The sequence below is a fragment of the Arvicanthis niloticus genome, chromosome 2, assembly GCF_011762505.2.
Source record: "Arvicanthis niloticus isolate mArvNil1 chromosome 2, mArvNil1.pat.X, whole genome shotgun sequence".
In the NCBI taxonomy this organism is placed as follows: domain Eukaryota; kingdom Metazoa; phylum Chordata; class Mammalia; order Rodentia; family Muridae; genus Arvicanthis; species Arvicanthis niloticus.
In genome coordinates, this window is record NC_047659.1 from 47,886,570 (window position 1) to 47,908,360 (window position 21,791).

Consider the following 21,791-nt stretch of genomic DNA (forward strand, 5'->3'; position numbering starts at 1 on the left):
TGTATTTAGGTAAAATCTTAAATAAACATGGAAAAACAAATATAGGTCTATGACACTGAATCAGGTGACTCCTGTCAGTGGCATCCATTGCTGGTAGACATGGATTAATTGACCTGGGAGCATGAACTGCCTGATGATGGATGGACCATAAAGAAGCAGGAAAGAGGCCGGAGGAGACACTGGCGTTAGTCAAGCACCTGGTGTTTGCTGGAACTGGGGAGGAGGAACTTACGTCCCTGTGTCGCAAGTGAGAAGAATGTGTCTCAGGGTCTTCACTTCTTCAAAGTCCTTGTGTGTTCACTTCCTGTTACTATAACAACACCGAAGATAAACCCGCTTAAACTGGGGGAAAGGTTAGCGTGACTCACAGTTTGAGAGGGTTCAGTCCATGACTGACTATTGCCTGGGGCACTACAGCATACTGCAGGAACATGCCCATTTCCTTTATGGCTGGGTACAAAGGCAATGAACGGGGATGAGTCTGAAGCCTCATTTTCTTTCTCAGGGACAAGACTTTCCCCTAGGCCCCACCTCTTAAAGATTTCTTCATCTACCAGTAGTACACACTAGAGACTAAGCCTTTATTTACCACATAGAGCTTCGAGGGCATTAAAAATGCAACTCAGCCTGTCCCCAGTTGAGTGTCAGAGCCAGACTCCCACTACAGAGGAGGAGGTCCTAATACACCATATCCAGTTCATTGTGTAGTTACTGAAAACCGCCTCCGTGAGAAAATTATATTAGTAATCCATTATCAACAGAAATTAACAGGCATCACAACTAAAAAGGAACTGAGAGATGTGTCCATCTAAGTCACTTCCTGAGAAAGCAAGACCCAAGGCTTTCTTTAGGAATAAACTTTTTTTTTTTTCAGTAATTTAGCACAATGTGGCCAGCTCTTTGACCAAGTTGAATAACTTGTGATCAAAAGCCAGATTTTTACATGTACTTTGGTCATCCAAATTTGAGCACAGGTTGTTTTAATATTTTATTTGTTTTCATGTTAACCAGTGACACCCAGTTGCAGACACAATAAACGTAAATCTCTTAGCACTCTTGTGGTTTGAGACATTCCTTTAGTCTCCGGCCTTCACAGTCTTTGTTTCATTAAGTTCTTGCCACTCTCCTGTTCAGCCCTGTTAGTCTATCCTCAGTCTGAGTTGAGCATGCACTAACACAGAGGGCCCAGGCCCATCTCCAGATAATGAGTCAGAGGCAGCACCCCACCCAGGGAGACCATTGAGCAACCAGAGACTTCCCAATTCTGCTGACACAGCTGATGAAAGCTTTGTGTGACTTCATGTCAGCTTTCCAGAAACATGAGAAGAATAAGAATGACTTGTTTAGCTTTCCTTAGCATCTGTAACTAGTTTCCTAAAGGAAAGAGAGAGGAGAGAGAGAGAGACAGAGAGAGAGAGACAGAGAGAGAGAGAGAGAGAGAGAGAGAGAGAGAGAGAGAGAGAGAGAGAGAGAGAGAGTCTTTATGATGTCAAATCTCTTTAGGAATGTAGGATTTCTATTAGGAGCCTGAATCTGGTTCATTTAGCCATTTCTCTGAATACCTGGGGATCCTCATTGGAAAGAGAATCTATAGAATTGTAGAGCTTACTGCTTGTGATGTGACTGTTAAGCCCAAAGAGACTCAAAAGTGTGACCTGTGGCTAACACTCGGGTGATCAAATCTCCCTTCCTGCTTTGTTAGTTGTTCTTATAACATAGGTTTTCCAAAGTCAGAGGGCTAGATTTCTGTTTTACTGTCATGTATGAGTCACTTTTCACAAGGTTTGATTTTGGGAAAATGCTCCAACTATGAATGCAGTCAATCAAGAAGCATGCTTCTGGGCTGGGTCCATTCAGGCCCCTGGAAACTTGACTCACGCAAACCTTAATAACCGAGATGAAGAACTTTACTTCATTTGCCTTCATTTGACTGCAATAGTTAGCAGGGAAGGAATCGGAAGGGAAGATCTGCCTATGCCTGGCCTGAGGGAAATAGGCAGCCTGGCCTCAGGGCTATGTACTGCCGCAGTAGTAACTTTAAGGTCTGTTGTTCCTTGCCTTTCCACTCTCCTACTAAGGGCAATAGTTATGGGTTGTGTGGTCATGAAAATGAGTGGAACTCTGTACTGAGAACCCAGGGCTCCTCCTTTACAAGCTTCTCTCTGGTGGAGGGTCCGGTGCATCATGGTGTGCACATGTGCTGGCTAAGTGTAGGAGGGCAGCCTGCATGAAGAGTCCCCTCAGCAGAGAGCTGGGGCTCCATCCCTGTGCATGGTAGAGGAGCAGCAGCAACATGAACAGCATGTGGCTCACCTGCAGAAGGGTTTCTCCACACAGAGACAGACTGCATAGGGCAGCGAACGAGGGGAAGGCTTAAAGCTGAGTAAGTGTCTATCTTCTTAGCACTTTTTCTTAATTTTGAAGTTATGACATACTTTGATTTCTCCTGTTTCTTCCCTCCTAACATTCCCACATACCTCTCTCAGCTTTCCTTCAAATTCACAGCCTTTTCTCATGAATATGTTTCACGTGCATATGTGTATACATATCTATTTCTAAGTATAGACTGTTCAGTCCATATAATGTTAACTTACATGTATGTTTTAGGGGCTCTCCATTTGGCACTGGACAATCAATTGATGTGCCCTTCTCCCGCTTCCTCAGTCACCTGCAGTTCTTTTTGTAGGGTTGTGCCTCGTGGTCAATTCGCCACCCACTTTGGCTTGTCTGTTGTTGTCCTTGTTCCGATCATGTTTAGGCTGTCATGTTGGTGCGATTTGCTGGCTGTAGCTTCTGACATTACTAGAAGACACAATCTTACAATGAACTCCCTGAACCTCTGGCTCTTACAGTCTTTCTGCCCCCTATCCTGCAGTTCCCTGAGCCTTAGGTTTGGAGTGTTTGGAAGGTGCGTCCATTGGGGCCGGGGCTCCACAACTCTGCATTTTGATTGGTTGTGCTTTTCTGTAGCCATCTCTGTCTGTTACAAAGTTCCCCTGGTAAAGGGTAAAGACTGCACTTATCAGTAGGCATAAGTGCGAATATTTACAGATGGTTGTTAGGGAAGATGCTGCTTTAAAACACTGGTGTCTGAAGATCCTTCTCCATGACCATGACCTCACAAACACTGAGTAGCTAGGTTTCCAGTAGAAGAACTTGAAAGGTTCACTGCAAGACCCAGGGCATGTTCACAGAATGAAAAGTGAGCAAGGAGTCTCCAACAAAGGTGCTGGTTTGTCTTGGACAGTGACAAAGTTGAAGCACTGCCATCAAATTCTCTCTCAAGAGTTTATGTCAACAGTGGCTGTAGAACAAATTTTAAGCATGGCTCCTGGGTGGTTAGACAGCCATTCTTTTGAAATCTAGCCCAAGTTACCCTTCCAGATAGCTCAGGTAAACGAAGTGATTGGCTACTCAAGAGAGCACGGACCGTCTGGTATTTTATCATTGCCTGTATCAACCCTGTACCAACCCCTAACCCTTTATTTCCTACCCAGTTACTAGTCACAGAGTAGGTTTTTAATGAAATAGCAACTCTTACTGTTTGAGAATAAATGTGTTGCAAAACTCACACTAATTCACAGTGTGCAGATTCCACCAGGGCCTTTTCTGACTTTTTTCTTGGTATCCCCTATCTGAGCTGGAGAACTGAAAATGCATTTTCCTGTTGCCTATAATATGCTTTATACTTGAAATATTAAACTTTTTCTATATTTAACTTAGGCTTCCTTACATTTTAAATTTCTTGATTAACCATAGTTTATCTCCATAAAGTATTGAGACTTTAATATATGTGCTCTCTGTAACAATGTCCTTGTTAGTTCTGGTATCTTAACCACAGACAGCTCCTCAGCCCCAGCTACCAGAACCACAAAATCCCAATTCAAAATAACAAATGACCCCAACAGAGTCTTTAAGCTTACCCTTTGAGACTTCATAGTCCAGGCCCCCATCCACCACATTGCCCTCAACACTCCCATCTTTCTAATGCCCACACAGTAGCTCACAAAGCATTGAACACTCTCAATGGCTCTCCTGCCCAAAGCTCCAAAGTCCCTACACACACACACACACACACACACACACACACACACACACACACACACACAACGTGGTCAGGTCTGTCACAGGAATAACCCACAATCCTGGTACCAATTCTGTCTTATTTATGATTACTATTGCTGGAATGAAGCACTGTAACCAAAACAACTTGGGGAGGATGAGTTTATTTGGCTTACACTTCCAGACCCTAGTCCATCACTGAAAGAAGTTAGGAGCTCACATGGGGCACAAACCTGGAGGCAGGAGCAGATGCAGCAGCCATGGAGGAGTGCTGCTTACTGGCTTGCTCCCTATGCTTGCTCAGCCTGCTGTCTTATAGAACCCAGGACTACAAGCCCAGGGATGGCACCACCCACAATGGGCTGGGTCCTTCCCCATCAATCACTAATTAAGAAAATACTCTACAGCTGGGTCTGATGGAAGCCTATTTTTTCAGTTGTGGTTCTTTCCTTTCAGGTAAGAACTGTAGCTTGTATCAAGTTGACGTAAAACTACCCAGCACACCCAATATCCTTTTTTAGCTATTAAAAATATTCACAATTGCATTTTTTTAATCTTACAAAAGTTAGCTCTAATAAATGTAACTTTTTTTTTGCCATGCCATTCTCAGAAAGCTTTCTAGTATTAATATATTTCAAACTGTAACAATACATCGGGAATCTATGTTTCCATGGAAGGACAGCAGTAATGTATTTCTAATTACTTATTGGAAAATCACTATAAAAAGGGATGATATAAATAACAGAATGTAAGCAAATCTATACCATTAGTGCAGCAGTTCTCAACCTATGGGTCATGACCCCTTTGGAGGTCACACATCACATATCCTGCATACCAGATATTTATATTATGATTCATAACAGTAGCAAAGCTGCAGTTATAAAGTAGTAACAAAAAGGGTTGAAGCTTAGGCAGGTTGAGAACCGGTTTCTTAGTGCTTGAATACCTCTAGCTTAATTTTGACTCTCAACTGATAAAAGCCCAGGCCTTCTGCACCTCTGCCCACAAAGAGATATTATACAGAAAAGAATATCATTGAAAATAAATATACTGTCTGCATCTTTCGCCTCCACCTCACATGGTCTTTCTGGTAGCTATGACTCTTGTTGCCTTTCTAGGGCATGGTTCTGCAAGCAGTCTTGTCAACATCACTTGCTTGTTGAGTGTGTATGTCCTTGTAAACGTAGGGGGAGGGAAGGTGAATCTGCAGCCTACATAGGAGGACTCATCGTATGCGTGACAGACATTTACACATTTTGCATTTGATTTTTGTACAGGCAGAGATCCTGAGCGTCCTCAGTCACAGGAACATCATCCAGTTTTATGGAGTGATCCTGGAACCTCCCAACTATGGCATTGTCACAGGTAGGAACTCACTGCTGGACTGTCTTCCTCCCCAGTTGCCCGGCTTCTGACTCCTTCAGATGCAAAAATGCTTAGTCTTTGGTTCTGTTGTGGGTTTCATGCTACTATCAGGCGTCACTTTTGTTGCCATAAAGCATTAATAAAACTGATTATATCAATATAATTAAGAATGGTGTTTCCACCTCTACCCATGTTTAATTGTGGCTAATTATACCTGTGTGGATGCTGTTCAAATGCACCTGCAGCTGCATTGCCAATATGTAAGGTGCCGTTTAACTAAAATTTCACTTAATTAGTTGAAGCGAGAGGTGTTTTTTTGTAACTCTGTGACCTTTTGTAAATTAAGATTTCTTGAGATGTTCACGTTGTAATTCTCGCAGTCCATCCTACTCCCCTTAGAGTCCTTTATTCAGGTCTCTGATGTGACGACCGTATTTTTCAGGTCTGGTCATCTGCACTAATGATGACCTTGAGCTAAAGTATCACGTAATTTTGAGCAGGAATTTCTTAGCTGATGGAAATACCCTTTCTGAAAATGAAAATGAACGTGTGGAAATTTTCTTCACAAGAAACTAAAAAGACACAGATTTTAAAAACACTTTACACTTAGATTTATACATCCTGGTGGGGAATATTAGGTCCACTGCCTCTGTAATGCTGGATTTTACATGGAACAGCTCTGGTCAGGTCCTTTATCATGGCAAATCTTTGACTCCAATAAAAACCAAGTAAGAAACCCTTCAGGGATTTGCCCTCTTTTCCTGCACTGTAATGGCAGGGACTTGGATTGTCTTTAGAGAAAAACAACAAAACACTCATAATAGAACTGTGCTGGGTGCTTATACATTTCTTATCTTAAACAAAAACCCTGCAGAGTAAACAAAATAATTCAATCTTATAAGACAGAAGCTGAAACTCTAAGTTAAGTTTACCTTTGCTTCATGGTCACCCATTGGACCGCAGACCCAGAGTGGCATGGACACCTCACATAGCTTGTCTCCAGGAGGTCCTACTGCCTGCAAGCCAGTGTTGGAAGGGTTGCTGGTTCCTCACAGGGTCGGGTTGCTTTTTGATGTCCATCCTCTAGTAGTTTGATGTGCTCTGCTCTCACATAGCAGTTTTTATGTCCTCATTATGTGGAGGGATTTGTATCCCCAGTCTGCAGTCTTTGGTCTGTACCGAAATGGGTGCTTGGCAGTGTTTATCTTGAACGTGTGTACGTATAATGTGCAGACCCCAGAACAGGCTCTGCTGTTACGTGTGAACCGTGCCACACCTTTGCTGTCAGGGTTCTGATTCAATGTTAAGTTTTTATCTGACTCAGTCTCCAGTCAGCTCCCTTTCCCAAGTGCACCACACTTCCTTTTGACCAGTTATGGTCACCATATAGGTCTGAATCCAGTTTTCTGACCCTTGCTTGTAGCTGACATTTGTAACAAGCATATACTCTTCCTGTCTACTAATGAGATTAGAAATGGCAGTTTCTCTTATTCCTTTGAAGTTTAATGTGTGGAAAAGGGAAGCTTAACTGAACCAAATCAATGGTCTTGCCTTAGTTCTGTTGCTGTGATAAAACACCATGACTAAAAGCAACTTGGGGAGGAAAGGGTTTATTTTACCTTGAAGATTAGACTTCATCATGCAGAGAAGTCAGGGCAGGAACCTGGAGGCAGGAACTGAGGCAGAGGCCATGGAAGGGTGCCATCTGATTTGCTTCTCATTGCATGCTCAGCTTGCTTTTTTATATACCTGATGACAACCTGCCCAGGGGTGGCACTGCCCCAGCTATGAGCTGAGCCTGCTCATATCAGTCATTAAGAAAATGCCCTACAGACTTGCCTACATATGAGCTGATTGGGGCATTTTCTCAATTGAGATTCCTCTTCCCAGATAAATAATTCTAGGTTATGACAAAACAAACCAACACCCTAACTAGCACAAGGTTACTTGGGGGAGTATTTCCAGTTTTCCGAGGTAAGGATAGAGAAGAGATGTGAAACCTTTCCAAGATTTTGCTGTCAGTGCCCAGGAAACCGTGAAGTGTGGTAAGCTAGCGCACCAGTCTGAGCCACTGCATCTGATAGAACCATCAGTCCTGAGGTGGTTTGATTTTATTTGCATGCTTATCTGACTGGTTAGGCTTTCTTCTATGTCTCCTTTCTGCAGATGTTTCTCCTTATAACTTTATAACATTGCCTACTCAAATTCTTTGGTTAGAGAGGTCTGTTCCCTTATGTATCTATGTCTGAAAGACAGTAAGTAACCAACTGTTAACATTAAGTAGTTCTTTAAAATAAGTTTCAGAATCATGACATAATAGAAAATCATGTATTTCTAGTTTTTTTCATTGAACCTGTGAGGTTGAGTACTGAAGAGACTACTTAGTCAGTTTTGCTGTCTGAAGCATAGCACCTTAATACAATTATCTTTATGCCTAGAGATTTAGTTTCAGCTAAGTATTTGTTTATTCAAGCCAACCGTCCACAGTATTAGGATGAATCTTACTCAGCGTGTGGGTAGCAGCACATGGTCCAGCCATGCCTTGTTGGGGGCTAACTCATCAATTGTGTGAACCTCTTGGTTTTGCAGATGTTGGGGACTCCAAGGGAAGACGTTTGAATGGCTTGAGTTTATTCAGCTTGAGATTTTTGTTAATTGAAAAGGTTGTTAGAGCAGGCAACTGCTGTCACTTATACTTGAAAGAATGATTTATCAGAGTGATAGAGAAGACAGGTACTGCGATGCAAATTGGAAGATAGGAGATCTTGTTTCAACTCTAATGAAGCAGAGTTGGATAAATCATTGAGATCCCCTCTGAGTCTCCATTACCTTGTGTAAATGAAAGGAACAGAGAGATGCTCTCTGGAAGTGTATGTGCATATGTCTGCATGTATATTTGTGCAACATTTTCATCATAGATTTACAGGACTGCTTATGAAGAAATTATCTAAGAGCAACTGTCAATTTTTTTTTCTTTAAGGAGAAATTAACATCTTCTTGGAAATCTATAAAGCAATGGAATAACTAGAAACTTAGATTCCAAGGTCAAAAGAAAATATATATATATATTTGGAAACCTCTTTGTGTTTCCCTGGATCTAGAGTCACAGACAGTTGTGTGCTGCCAGATGGGTCCTGAGAATTGAACCTGGGTTCACTGGAAGAGTAGTCAGTGCTCTTAACCACTGAGCCATCTCTCCAGCCCCCTTGGGAACCCATTAATACTCTAACATATGTAAACCCCTGAGACAGGTAAGCAGAGTGATTAGATGCTAGACTACATGACTCATTCATGGCAAGCCATATCAGAGGAACATCCCATTGAAAGGTCTAGTAATTTAAGAGTAATGGAAGGGTATCAGACTCCATCCCAATGTTCCAGAAGACCCATGATTTGGAATCCCAGAAGTATAGAGGATTGCATCTTTGGGCTCAGTGGCTGATGTCACCTCTTGTTTATTATGTGTCTGTATCACTTCATACTATTGCATCAAGAGAATATACTAGTTCTGCCTGGATTGTCAACAGACCCAAGTCCACATTCTGTTCAACCACAGAACACGTTAAGTACCCAAACTCATTTCCTTTAACTTGATCTTGATTTACTTTAATAATAAACACGTCCAATTTGCATATTCTGATACTGGCTGGTCCTTCTTATTAGCCAGTTAAAGACAAACGTCACACCCAAATTCATTTGTTCTGCTTGTCACAGTCTAAACTGAGGTTCATCTTGATGGTACTTTATTATAAAGAAATGTCATGATAATGTTATTTGTTTCAACAACAGTATACTGGAACCTCCACATGCAAACATCCCCCATTCATGAATTTAACCAACTAAGGAGATGGAGAAAGAGATGGAAAGGAAGAGGGGAGATGGAAAGCAGTGCAATAGAACCTTTTTTCCCATCATCCCACAATTGCATTTGCTAGTGTGGGTGTCTAGGGCTGATTCTAAGTACAGATTCTCCCCTATCTACAGTGGGCTCATGTCTCAGTAGGCCCACTATAAATTGTCAGTGTCCCAGACAAATGTGGAGTTAGTACACCTAACCTATTAAACAGCATAGCTTAGCAACACAGTCCACTGTAGACCATGAGATGTTTCCTTTGTGACCCTCATAACTGAATGGAGGGCATGGTTTACTGTTGCTGTTGTTCAGTAAGGCAAGATAGTACAGAAACTGCCATGTTGCATATGACCAGCAAGAAGGGACTGTAACTCAAAGTGTATTTTCTAATGAATGTGTGTCAATTTTTTACCATCTGAAAATTTTAAGTATTTCAATTTAAGAACACATTTGTTTACAGAACAGTGGTGTGTGTGTGTGTGTGTGTGTGTGTGTGTGTGTGCAAACACTGTTATTTTATAAAAGAGACATAAACATACATAGATTTATGTGCCTGGAATGGGAACTCAGTCCCCTGAGAATTTTAAGGGATGACTGTATATATTTGCATTTTCAGAGCCTGCTATCATTACCATAAAACTCCAAAAGAATAAAAAAAATCTTAGAAATCAAAGGACATATTTGCTTAATGTGTTAACGACTTTTTAAAAAGAATTAAAATGCTTTTCATACCAATGTCACTCCTGTGAACATGGTGACTGTCTCTAAGGCCCGCTGGACACTGTAGCAAGCAGAAACGCTGCAGAGTGACACCATATCAGAAAGGCAAGGGTTCTGTGTGCCCAGGGAAAACTGTTAGGACATGAAACAGTGGATACAGAGGTCAGACTAAGCCTGCTTTCTGCGAAAAGGTTAAAATTACAAAGATGGCGGTACTGAGACTTGAGTGTGTTAAGCCCAGTGTAGAGCCAAGAGAAGGCTGGCTAGTGAGAAATTTGAGGGTTTTGAACTAGGAGTCAAGAGAGAAGAGAGAAAGGGCCATGTGATCCAGGTCTAAGCTGATTTTATCATGAAGACAAAAAAATCACTAGCTTTACCCTCTCAGGCACACAAAAGAATTGAAACAAATACTTTACACTGAAGCCCAATAAGCTACCTGCTAGGGAAACATTAAATGATTGACAGGCATAGAACCATATGGTGAGTCTTCAGTTCCCAGTGAGACACCCAAAAAGGCAGAAGAGGCCATTCATTCCCTTGGCAGAATACTAAGTTAGGATACTAGCTTTGCTACCCACAGATTTAAAGCTATCTAACATGAACTATAAAACAGCTCAAGCTTAAACCGTGGTCAGACGATTGATAAGCCAAAGTGAAAGTCGTGGCTGCAGTCAGGGGAAAATGGCTCACATCCATCTCAGGGACAATATGATCAATGTTGACTCTCATGTTCAATAATGGAGGCCATGTGGGAATAAAATGATACATATCTGCTGAAAGGAAGACTGTATCAAGCAAAGGAAAGAGTCTTTTAATGGTGAAATAACTATAAAGACATTCTTCGTCAGAGAATGAGTGAGCTTATAGCAGGTAGAATTGCTTTATAAGAAGTAACCGGGCATAGGAAATAACTTAGAACATGTGGTTAGCACAAAAGGTCTTCAGTGTGAGCCTCATTAAGAAAACAAGCAACAGCTGAAAGCAATATTAAAGACAAGTTCTTTGTTCTGACAGAAGAAGCTCAGTAATAAAAATTTAAGGAAAGAATTCATGGGTAGGAGAAATGGTAAAAATGTGACATCAATATTCTTTAAATATATTTTCATTTCTCTTCTATAACATGTTTAAAAACAATTTTATCTGCTGGGCGGTGGTGGCGCACGCCTTTAATCCCAGCACTTGGGAGGCAGAGGCAGGCGGATTTCTGAGTTCGAGGCCAGCCTGGTCTACAGAATGAGTTCCAGGACAGCCAGAGCTACACAGAGAAACCCTGTCTCAAAAAACAAACAAACAAACAAAAACCAATTTTATAGAGCAATAAATGTTTTGTTGAGATTTATACAGATTTATCATATTACAATAATAATATAAAAGACCAGGGAGAAACAGTCATAGTGGAGAAAAGCATATAAAAGATTTTATATTTCAGATTAGTAATCTGAAGTTATTGGGCTATAAAATGTGTTTTATCATTCCTTGAGTCACCACAAAAAAGTCACTCAAGAAATTAAAAACACATTAATCAAAAAGTGGCAGGAATCTAATCCCAGGGCACAGGAAGCTGAAGCACACCACTGTGAATTTGAGACCAGCCTGAGCTGTACAGGGAGACCCTATTTAAAGAAAAACTCAAGAGTGCTATAGAGATAGTTCAGCAGTTAAGAGCCTGGTATGGGGTTGCAGGCCTTTAATCCCAGCACTCCAGAGGCCAGGCAGGCAGATCTCTGTGAATGTGAGGCCAGCCTGTGAGCTTGAGGCCAGCCAAGGATACATAATGAGAGCCTGTATAAAAAGAACATGCAACACTACTCACACACAGGATTTGAGTTCAGCTCCCAGCACCCATGCCAGACGGCTCATAAGTACCTGTAACTTCAGCTCCAGGATTGTATCTAACACCTCTGGCCTCTTCATGCATACATATACACACAAAGGCATGCATGCACAAACACACACACAACATTGACAATAAATCTCTAAAGAAATCAAAGAAGTAAAATAATATATTAGGATACAGTAAGTAAGGAACATCTGACTAAGGACAGGAGACAAAAGATATCAGATGTCAAGCCAATTCTGTCATTAATTACATTAAATATGAGTAATCTTAATATTCCAATCAAAAGGCAGAGATTTCTCAGATAGGATAACAAGCAGGGTTGAAGTATACACTGTCTACAATAAACATATTTTAGGGTCAAAGAGACAGGTTAAAAATGAGAGGAAAGAGAGGGTCATTCTATACCAGTCATACCCATTAGAAAACTGGCATTTCTATACTAATTACACACAACAGAGATTTCATATAATCCAAGAAACAAATGAGGCCATTTTATAATGATAAAGGAGTCAGTATACTAATGTAACGATAACATAACAATTCAACACTAATTAATTTCAACAGTCTTTTCAATAATTAGTAGAATAACTAAACAGAATTGGCAGAGGTATAAAGAAGTTGAAAAGCATTCTCAATAACTCACATATACGTAGCACACCATCCAACAAAGGCATTCTTCAGAGTATGCCATAAGTAAGCCCATTAAATAATATCCATTTTATCAAAACTAATTGATACTATATAATGTGTGTTCTCCAACCATGCACTATATTAGAAATGGGTGACCAAAGAACATGGTGAAAAGCAGCACCAAGTATTTGAGAATTTAATAACATACTTCATTAAATGCTTATTAGAGATCAAAAGAAATCACAATGGACCCTTAAACATTTGAACTAGAAGAAAATAAATGTAAACGTGCCAGAACTATAGAGTGCAGCACTGAGCAGGGAGTGTGTAGTCTCTGGAAGCTAAAAGGCCAAGGTGAGCCATGGAAAAGAAAAGGTGAGATGTTAGAACAGTGCAGAAAAACAGAAGCTAGAAATGGCAATGAAATTCAACAGGAAGCTTGGTTTTCAACAGTCAGTAGAACTGATGAATCCTTAGCCAGATCCACTAAGAAACAAGAAAAACATTGGTAAAGCCATGGATGGAGAGAAGAAAATGCTTTGATTCCTAAGGGACCTTCAGAAGATTGTAGTGGGTGGTACAAGCCTCTGCACTGTTAAATTAAACTGTGTGTATGCAGTCAGCCATCTATCTCCTGAAGTGATCCAGTGATCCACACTGACTCAAGAGCTGGGCTTTTGTAATGATGTCAGCACTTAGAGGTGCAAGCAGGAGTATCAAGAGTTCAAGGCTAGCTTCAGCTACATAGCAAGTTTTAGTCTAGCCTGGACTACCTGAAGCCCTGTCTCAAATAAACAAAATAAAACAACAACAACAAAACTCACTTCAAGAAAAATCTGATTGTATGTATAAGAAAAACTTAAGTTTTTAGTTTTAGTTTAAAATATTTCCGCAGATTCTTTTACCTAATGAATTATGTCATATAGTTATAGAAGAAATAATATTAACCCTTCTTCTCCATACTCTTTTTGAAGACAGAGGGCAAAAGGCTATAAGGCCAATATTATCTCTACCCCAAAGCCACACCAAGCCATGACTGGGAAACTACAGGTCAGTTTCCCTTACGCATGCAGTATAACTCCATAACCATAGTAGCATAAGGAACCCAGCCATATTAATAGAGTGTACTCCATGACAGGGCTGCCTAAGAAAGACCCGAACAACTCCAACAACAGTAGACACCACAAGGGAGATGAGGGAAATCTTACTGCCTGCACCCCTGGATGAAGAGCTTCAAGCAGTTAACGGCTGCTGAGGGAGGGAGACTTGGTCTTTCCCAGGGATGAGGCCATTGACTGGTTAGCTAGTAGGAATGGCCAGCACTGTTCCACGTGCAGGCAACACTGAAGGGCTCAGCAGGATGTATTTCTGTTTATTCACTTAGATCTGTATAGAACAATGGTTAGAGAAGAAAGCTTTAAGTTTGGGAGAAAGGTCAGACATGAGGAGGGTAAAAGGGAGGTGAGAGAGGAAATGCTGTCATTTTATTTTAATTAAATTAAGAAAAAAAATGATCAATAAAGAGATTGTACTCCATGACCAATGAGATAATTTCCAGAAATGCAAGGTGTTGACTTAACATCTGAAATCAGTTAATTATAAGGTACAATAACAGGTACCTTAACAACAATAACAGATAATATAAGAGACAAAAACTTGAAATATAAACATTTCACAAAATACAAAAGAAGCCTTTGATTGTTGTGAGCTTTTCTGTGTAACAGGATTGAACATAGGTCCTCGGGCATGCTAGCAGTGCCCTGTCTCTGAGCTACTTCCCCATTCTTAGAGAAAGCACTTGAGACACTATGACACCCACTGATAACGATAAATCTCTGCAGACTAGAAGTAGAAAGGAGTTTTCTCAATAAATAGCATCTACAGAAATCACACTTAATGACTGAAAAGCTGTTTCTCCGAGGCTGGGCACAAGATGAGTTCTCGTCTACTTGGACAGAGAAAGAGATAAGCATCAAGTTGGACAAAAAAGACTAAAGCTGCTTTAATCACTGTTCTGTTACTGTGAAGTGACACCATGACCAAGATGGTTCTCGCACAATCTTAAGATCTTTTCTTAAGCTCTTCAACATGTTTTCTGAATGACAATGTAAAGTCTAGTTTCTGAAGCACAACTAATTGTGTACCCATTCCTTTTAAAACAGAATACGCTTCCCTGGGGTCCCTGTATGATTACATCAACAGCAACAGGAGTGAAGAGATGGACATGGAACACATCATGACCTGGGCCACCGACGTAGCCAAAGGTAACACTGCTTGCTGTGCACCCCCAGAGGTGGGCGGTGTCTTCCCGCCCTGACCTGGGATACTGTGCCGGAAGTTTTCTATTCTGTCTACAGACATTCTTTGTGCAGATCAGATTTAGTAAAGCATTTCAACTCACTGCACAGATAATATTTTAGGTTATTGACTTTCTATTACTAAATTCTCTTTGTCTTTCTCTGGTTTCTTCATCTGCCCCTCCACCCCCAAACCCCACAATCAAGTCCTGCAAAGTCAGTAAGTTTCAGGGCAGAGATTTTTGCTGTTTTGTGATACTGTAATTAACAAGCTCACTTGCCATATTAAATGGAAAACTTGTGGTTCTGTTGTCCTGAAAGTCTCTCCATAGGTGTCTAAAATGTGACTTATGGTAGGACTGGGCATATTTGTTTTGAGTGGATAATAATGTGCTCAAATAGTAACCACAGGCCTGCCTGCAAAGCAGCTCAGACTTTATATGTAATGGAATTTGGATATTCCTTTTCAAACTTAAATATTCTAAGTATATAAAATCCTAAGCCAGGTTCCTGATTCTTCCTCCTCCTTAGGAATTCCTGCATATATTAATGCTTCCTAAAGCATTCGAATTCTATTCATTTTTCTCCTCTTTTGCGCTTTCCTTCTGGAGCAGTTTGAGGTTTTCATCAAAAACTGTTTGAATTGCCTTAGAAGCGCCTTTCTCTAAGAACTGGCTGTGGTTGTCATGATTGTATTCTGGGATCCTCTGGGCAGAAGTGGTTGGCACTTTACCTGGGTAGTTAGCACCTGTGCATCGAAACACTCTCTTCCTACAAAGATCTCTTACAAAACAAATATATAGTGTCGCTTACCGTTCAACAAGGGAAGCAGCTTATGTTTTGCTTTCATGGCAAAAGCAAAGATTCGACAGCTGCACCAAATTCCTCAAACAGGAAAAGAAAAAGAAAGCAGATTGTTTTAAACTAATGCCGCCGGTCACTACCTGTGAGATGTTTGGATGGGGTACTTAATTCTTGAGCTGTGACAATGAACTTAGCTATGAATTCATTCATCAGACATCATAAACTTGTCTTAACATCCCATGTTCTTGAGATGCTTTTATGTAATATTGTCACATCTCTGCATGACCCATAGGACACATGGAGCACCTGTGAGTGCCCATAGCACACACGGAGCACCTGTGAGTGTGCATAGGCCACACAGAGCACCTGAGAGTGCCCATAGTGCACACGGAGCACCCATGAGTCCACATAAGAAACATGGAGCACCTGTGAGTGTGCATAGGCCACACGAGCACCCGTGAGTGTGCATAGCACACACAGAGCGCCCGTGAGTGCCTATAGCACACACAGAGCACCTGTGAGTAGGCAAAGCAATGTGCTGATACTAGCAGCATTGTGGAAACACACCTACACAGATGGAAACACACAGTCCTTACAGCACTTTACTGACGTATGTTTTGGGTGCTCAGCTAATTACACTCCTGTTATTACTTAATGGTACTTAGGGTGGATAGACAGCAAACAAATCAAGTGACAGCTTCCAGCTGTGCTCTCCCTACCTTAGTGTTCCTGTTCTAACTGCAGCACCCACTCTGTTGTCTTGTCACACCGTCCTATGTAAGAGCCAAACCTCTTGGCTGCAGAATAGCGCTGTCACTCTCAAGAGAGCTGCCCTCCCTGCTTTAGAAGAGTACGGAGGAGACGGGACAGAATTAAGTAGCAAAATGGAAGCAGAGATGCTGGAGAAGGAAGGTTGGAAGAGCAAAATTCCACAAGCTAATAATATGATCGCCCTTGCCTGATTAGAGAACTAATTGTCTAAGACAACTTCTCGTGCATTTGGCCTCAGAAAATGGGCCCTTTTGCTCATAATCCTAAGTGATATGTAATATGTGGGAATTATATCACATGGTCTGCAAAAGGAAAAAGGAATCAAGACTTTAAGATTGATTTCAACCCTCTCCTCTACAGTGAAATGTAAACTTTAAGTAGGAAAACTTGACTCTGTTGATTCTCCTTCAAATTCAGCCTGTGCATCTTTTGGTTTGATGGTGATTGAAGCCACTGAAGCAATAGTATGTTGAGACATTGGAGAATGAATAATTCATTCTGAGATCTGACTCATGCATTTGGAAATAGGTATTGCTCAATATCTTTGCTGTTGAGAGCTGCCCTCAAAGCTGCAAGGATCCTCTTCCTTACGAGGAGTGGAGTGGGCGAGCGAGGACTTTTGCAATTATATACAGCAGACAATTAGAGAGGGCTAGCTTGAATCTCACCTCAGTCCAAAGGTCTCCCAAATCTCCACCGTGTTACTGGTCAGACCTTAATAATTCACAAATAGTTGAGCCAGGAGAGAGCATTTTTTCAGTCCTTTTCAGTGGTTTAAGATAATAACGAAGTAGAAGACTCAATAAAAACAAATTGAATGGAATTTTGTGATTTCGGCACATAGATGAGCAGGAAGTTTTCAAAGCTGGGTACTGTACATGCGATACCAGTAATTTATAGGACTTTTCTTCTGATAATTTGACTCAGAGTGGAGAAATGTCTATATTTTAAGGCTTTCTTGTCGAATCTTCCCTTTTGAAATCTTTGTCAGCAAGTATAAAAATGATCTATTTTTGCTTCTAGTCATAGTCAAATAGACCATACCTGAAAATTGTTTGGAAATTTGAGTTTAAAGCAAGGAAGACATAACCATGACGTTCGTTCAGTCATGTAGACGACTAAGTACCACATAAGTAGCAGCCGTTGAGCTCCACGGCTTGAAGACGTAGAACCTGTATTAAATGAGACCCTTTACCCCAGTTACGTCACTTAAGGTCACTTAAGCTGCTAATACTTCTGTTAACTTGAATCTATTCAGTGATATCATTATGTAACAGCAGTTACACCTTTTCGTTATTTTCTTTGTTCTTTTGATTTCTCGATATAATAACCAGAGTAGTAGAGGAAGAGTCACATTAAGAAATTCTCCGTAATAAAGTTGTAGTGTTCTGTATACGTAAAAAGAAACCAGGGATGCTTATTAAATTATTTTGGTGGTCATCTCATCAAAAACAGCGGGGGTCCTGTTGGATTTGATGTGAGGAAGGACTGTTCTTCCACTGTTTGAGAAAGAGGACATGAGAGATGAGAGGAAATACTGGGTAGAAATGTGTTTTCCCTATAGTCTGTCTTTGTCTGAAACAGGAAAGAACAAACACTTTTAAGGGGTAACCATGAAATATAGCTTAAAATAGCTTAAAGTATAATTTCTCATTCAAATTCATAAAATTATTTACATTTGATGCACCCAGTAGATAGAGCACCTTAATTCATATTATATGCATTTATCAGAGTGAGTTTGGCATTTTATTCCCATGAGAAGAAAATGTTTTGTAAGCATCGCACATCTATTAGAGAATCACAACGACTTTGCTCATCAGTGGGCCAGCCACACACCACAGTTCTGTCCCCACTCCCAGGCCCTGCTGAAAAGTGACCACGCTGCAACTCAGTGGCCGCAGAGTCCAAGTGAGCACCATGGAGCCTACGCCTGGGCAGACAGCGCACACACTTGATAGTAGATGCTCAAGGGTCACTATGGCCATTCTGCTGTGCTCTTTGCACAAGTTTGAGAAGATCACAGTGTCTTTATTAGGTACTGTAAGAAGTGAGGTCTCCCATAGTAAGGTCCTGTATCAGCGTAGCTAGATTGTTACTATTGTAGACATATGCTATTTTTCTTTTATCAAGCATGGAAGAGCAGAACATATAGATTTGTTTTCCGCTATGCATTTCTTTGCACAATTGTGAGTGGTCACGCTGATGTGGTACTGCAAACCATTAACTCTCTTTCCCTCCTTATGAAAGGGATGCATTACTTACACATGGAGGCTCCAGTCAAGGTTATCCACAGAGACCTCAAGTCAAGAAACGGTGAGTTAGCCCACTTTTCAGCCTTACGTCAGTCCGCACGCACCTGCAAGTCAAGTCAGCACAGTGCTTTCCACTGTTTGTGTGACTCGTTGTTTGGTTCCCGCACCACCATTGAAAACATTTTCACTGTCTATAAATATCAAGATCTGTATGTTATCTGGGGAAGCTGCACAGTCTTCTGCTGTGTGGGTCTAACCCAGGACGGAGACAACTGGATTGGTTAATTTTTTTTCTAAAATAAGAAATGTTTAGTTTAATGCCTTCTGATCAAATCTCTCAACACATCTCTAATTATTTCCTTAAAAATCTTTTCTAAAATTGGCATGGCCAGGTCAAAGTGTGTGGTCATGTATTTTTAAGTCTCCTATTTTAGGATGCTGCCTTCTGCCAGCACTTTTATATTTTATTTCTGAATTACATGGTATACATCTCTTGGTCACTCAGACCTATATTATCTGGAGTAGTGCCCAAAGATGACCAGCATGCTTGAGAGTTCAGAACATAAAGGCATTCGTTTTGTTTTTTGGTTTTTTCCTTTCTCCTCTTTTATCCTCTCTATACTTTATGAGTCTATATTTATCGTTTGGAAAAGGAGCATTTTAAAATAGCATGCAGGACCAGACACTACCTTCTTCCATTACGTCACATCAGTTGTCAAAAAGGCAGTAGGACTATTTATTTAGCTTTAGTAGAGCTAGCTAAGTAAACACCAGAGTTTGCCACTCAAGGGGGAAAGCAGCCCTTGCTATCATTACTTCTACATTGTCAGCGGCTCTCTGCAGGGAAAGGGAAAGCGGTTATTTTTAGAACTCTTAAGTCCACAGCAGCTAAAACTTGAATTTACCAACAGTGTGATCCTTAGAATGGGTGGTGACAGCAGGTGGACAAGACAAGCCAGGGCAGTCCCCAGGTGCTCTGCTCAGACCTAGGGCCCGAAGGCCTGGGGCTGACAGGTGTAGAGCAGGAAGGACAGGAAGCTGTCTGTAGGCAGCTGCTACCCTGAGAATCCACCCTGGCCTCTCCTTAACCCGGTCAGCTGGCTCTGCTGACTGTCCCACCCTCTCCTACTCTTTTATGGCTCTTCTGAGACAGACACTTCCGGGAACTACAAACTTGTGATACAGAGCAGGCTAAGGGAAGTCATTAGAAAATAATCTCTCCTTGACTGGCAGAGACATGTGAATATCCGCCTCCATGTCTGTCCCCCCTCTCTCTTTCTCACTCTCATCACCTAGCTCCTCCTCTCCTTCTCCTCCTCCTCTCCTTACTCCTCCTATGGAGGGGAAATGGGGAAAGGGGATGACATCTGAAATGTAAATAAAATATACAATAAAAAATGAAACAAAAAAAAATAATCTCTCATCAGGTAAGAAGAGACAGAGTTGTGTGACTACAATTTCGGTTCATGCTATTAAATTTTATATAATCAAATTATCTGATGTTTTAAACCCCATGTAGTTAGTATGAAAACTATATATAACAATGGAGAATTCCTCTTTTTTTTTTTTTTTTTTTCAAGACAGGGTTTCTCTGTGTAGCCCTGGCTGTCCTGGAACTCACTCTGTAGACCAGGCTAGCCTCAAACTCAGAAATCCGCCTGCCTCTGCCTCCCAAGTGCTGGGATTAAAGGCATGCGCCACCACCACCTGGCAGAATTTCTCATTTTTAAAACTTACAAGTTATGTAGTTAAAAAGAAAGAGTATTCATTAACAAAAGAATCCCAGCCTAACCTTGATAATTTGTTTTTACTGAGAGGAGGAGTGAGATTTTGTCTTCTGTAATATTTTTGAAAACTTTAGTTCTGGGCTGGCAAGCTGGCTCAGTGGGTAAAGGCACTTGCCACCAAGCCTGAACCTGAATTTAATCCCCAAAAACCACGTGACAGGAGAGAGCCAACTCCCAAAAGTTGTTCTCTGACCTTTGTGTGTATCCTGTTGCCTGTTTGCACCAACACATGTACACACAGAGAAGGCGAATAAACAAAGGTAATACAAATAAACCCATATTATTAGTGTGTAGGTGTGTCTGGTGTGTATTTGTGTGCATGCGTGTGCTATGACGTCCCTTGAAAGTCAGACAACAGCACTGTGGAGTCAGTTATCTCCTTCCATCTTTATCTGGGTCTCTGGAGCTGTCTTGGGACACCAGGCTCTCATGACAAGTGCTTCTGTACCCACTGAACCATCTCTCCAGCCCCCATATTAAGTTTCTTAATATTAGCACTTGCTAGTATTATGTCAGGAAAAAGGCAAGAACAACCGAATACAACAGTAATATTTATTCGCATTTTTATTTGCAAAAGTATGAAGCTCATCGCTTGCCATTCCACATTTACTTTGAGACTATTTATATGTATTAGATCACACAGGATATTTCTCCTGTTACCAAAATCACTTGTAACATCTGCTGTACTGATGGTCTATCATGCTCAAGGCACTGAGCACCTTACTACACAAATCCCGGAAACCCTCTCTGGACTTCTGTCCTTGGTCTTCTCTCTGACCTTCCCACTCCCATAAAAGTCCCCCTTCCATAGCAACACTCCTAAGCTGATGTCAGCTTCAAATCTGTTTATTAGACAGACTGTACAGATATTTTTACATGGGCTTAAATGTCTTCTGTCCAACCTGACATTTTCGTCTTCTCCCTCCTGCCTTAAAAAACCACTCCTACCTTTTCTGCAGTGTCAGATGCCTAAGCCAGAGGTTTCAGGATTTTGTCTTTGAGCCTTCCCTCTCTTTCTGCTGCTCCGCAAGCCCCCTGATCCAGGCCTAGATATTTCAGTTCAGCCCACTGGTCTCCCATCCTTTCTCACAGACCATTACTGACGCACCATGTCTCTCCCGGACCACGGCCACTCACATGCTCAGCCCACTTCTTGCCTCTTGTTCTGTGCTGTGATGCTGGCCGTCAGCCCTCAAAGTCTCCCTCCTGTCATTCTTCCATATCACATTCTTTGTGGCCTTTCATTTTTCACAAGACCTCTTCCTGGCTTGGCTTCTGTCTTCCAGAATGGCTGCACCTTTACCCCTGCACCTGAGTGTTTCATAGGTGAAACTGCTTGCCCTCCCAGGCTTCCCTCTTCCTGTCCTCAAGTCTTAGTATGAGCATCCATTCCTGCCAAAAACCTCATCC

General features: G+C 41.3%; 1 protein-coding gene across 3 annotated transcripts in view; it reads left to right on the forward strand.

Annotated features, from left to right (window-relative positions):
• The window catches only part of Map3k20 (mitogen-activated protein kinase kinase kinase 20), a 156,721-nt gene that overhangs the window by 61,250 nt on the left and 73,680 nt on the right, over nt 1-21,791 (forward strand). For all 3 annotated transcript variants that reach the window (XM_034494192.2, XM_034494194.2, XM_034494191.2), the window contains exons 3-5: nt 5,340-5,427; nt 14,633-14,734; nt 18,590-18,655. In XM_034494192.2, coding sequence (XP_034350083.1) covers nt 5,340-5,427; nt 14,633-14,734; nt 18,590-18,655 — 256 coding nt within the window. The remainder of the gene's footprint in view (nt 1-5,339; nt 5,428-14,632; nt 14,735-18,589; nt 18,656-21,791) is intronic.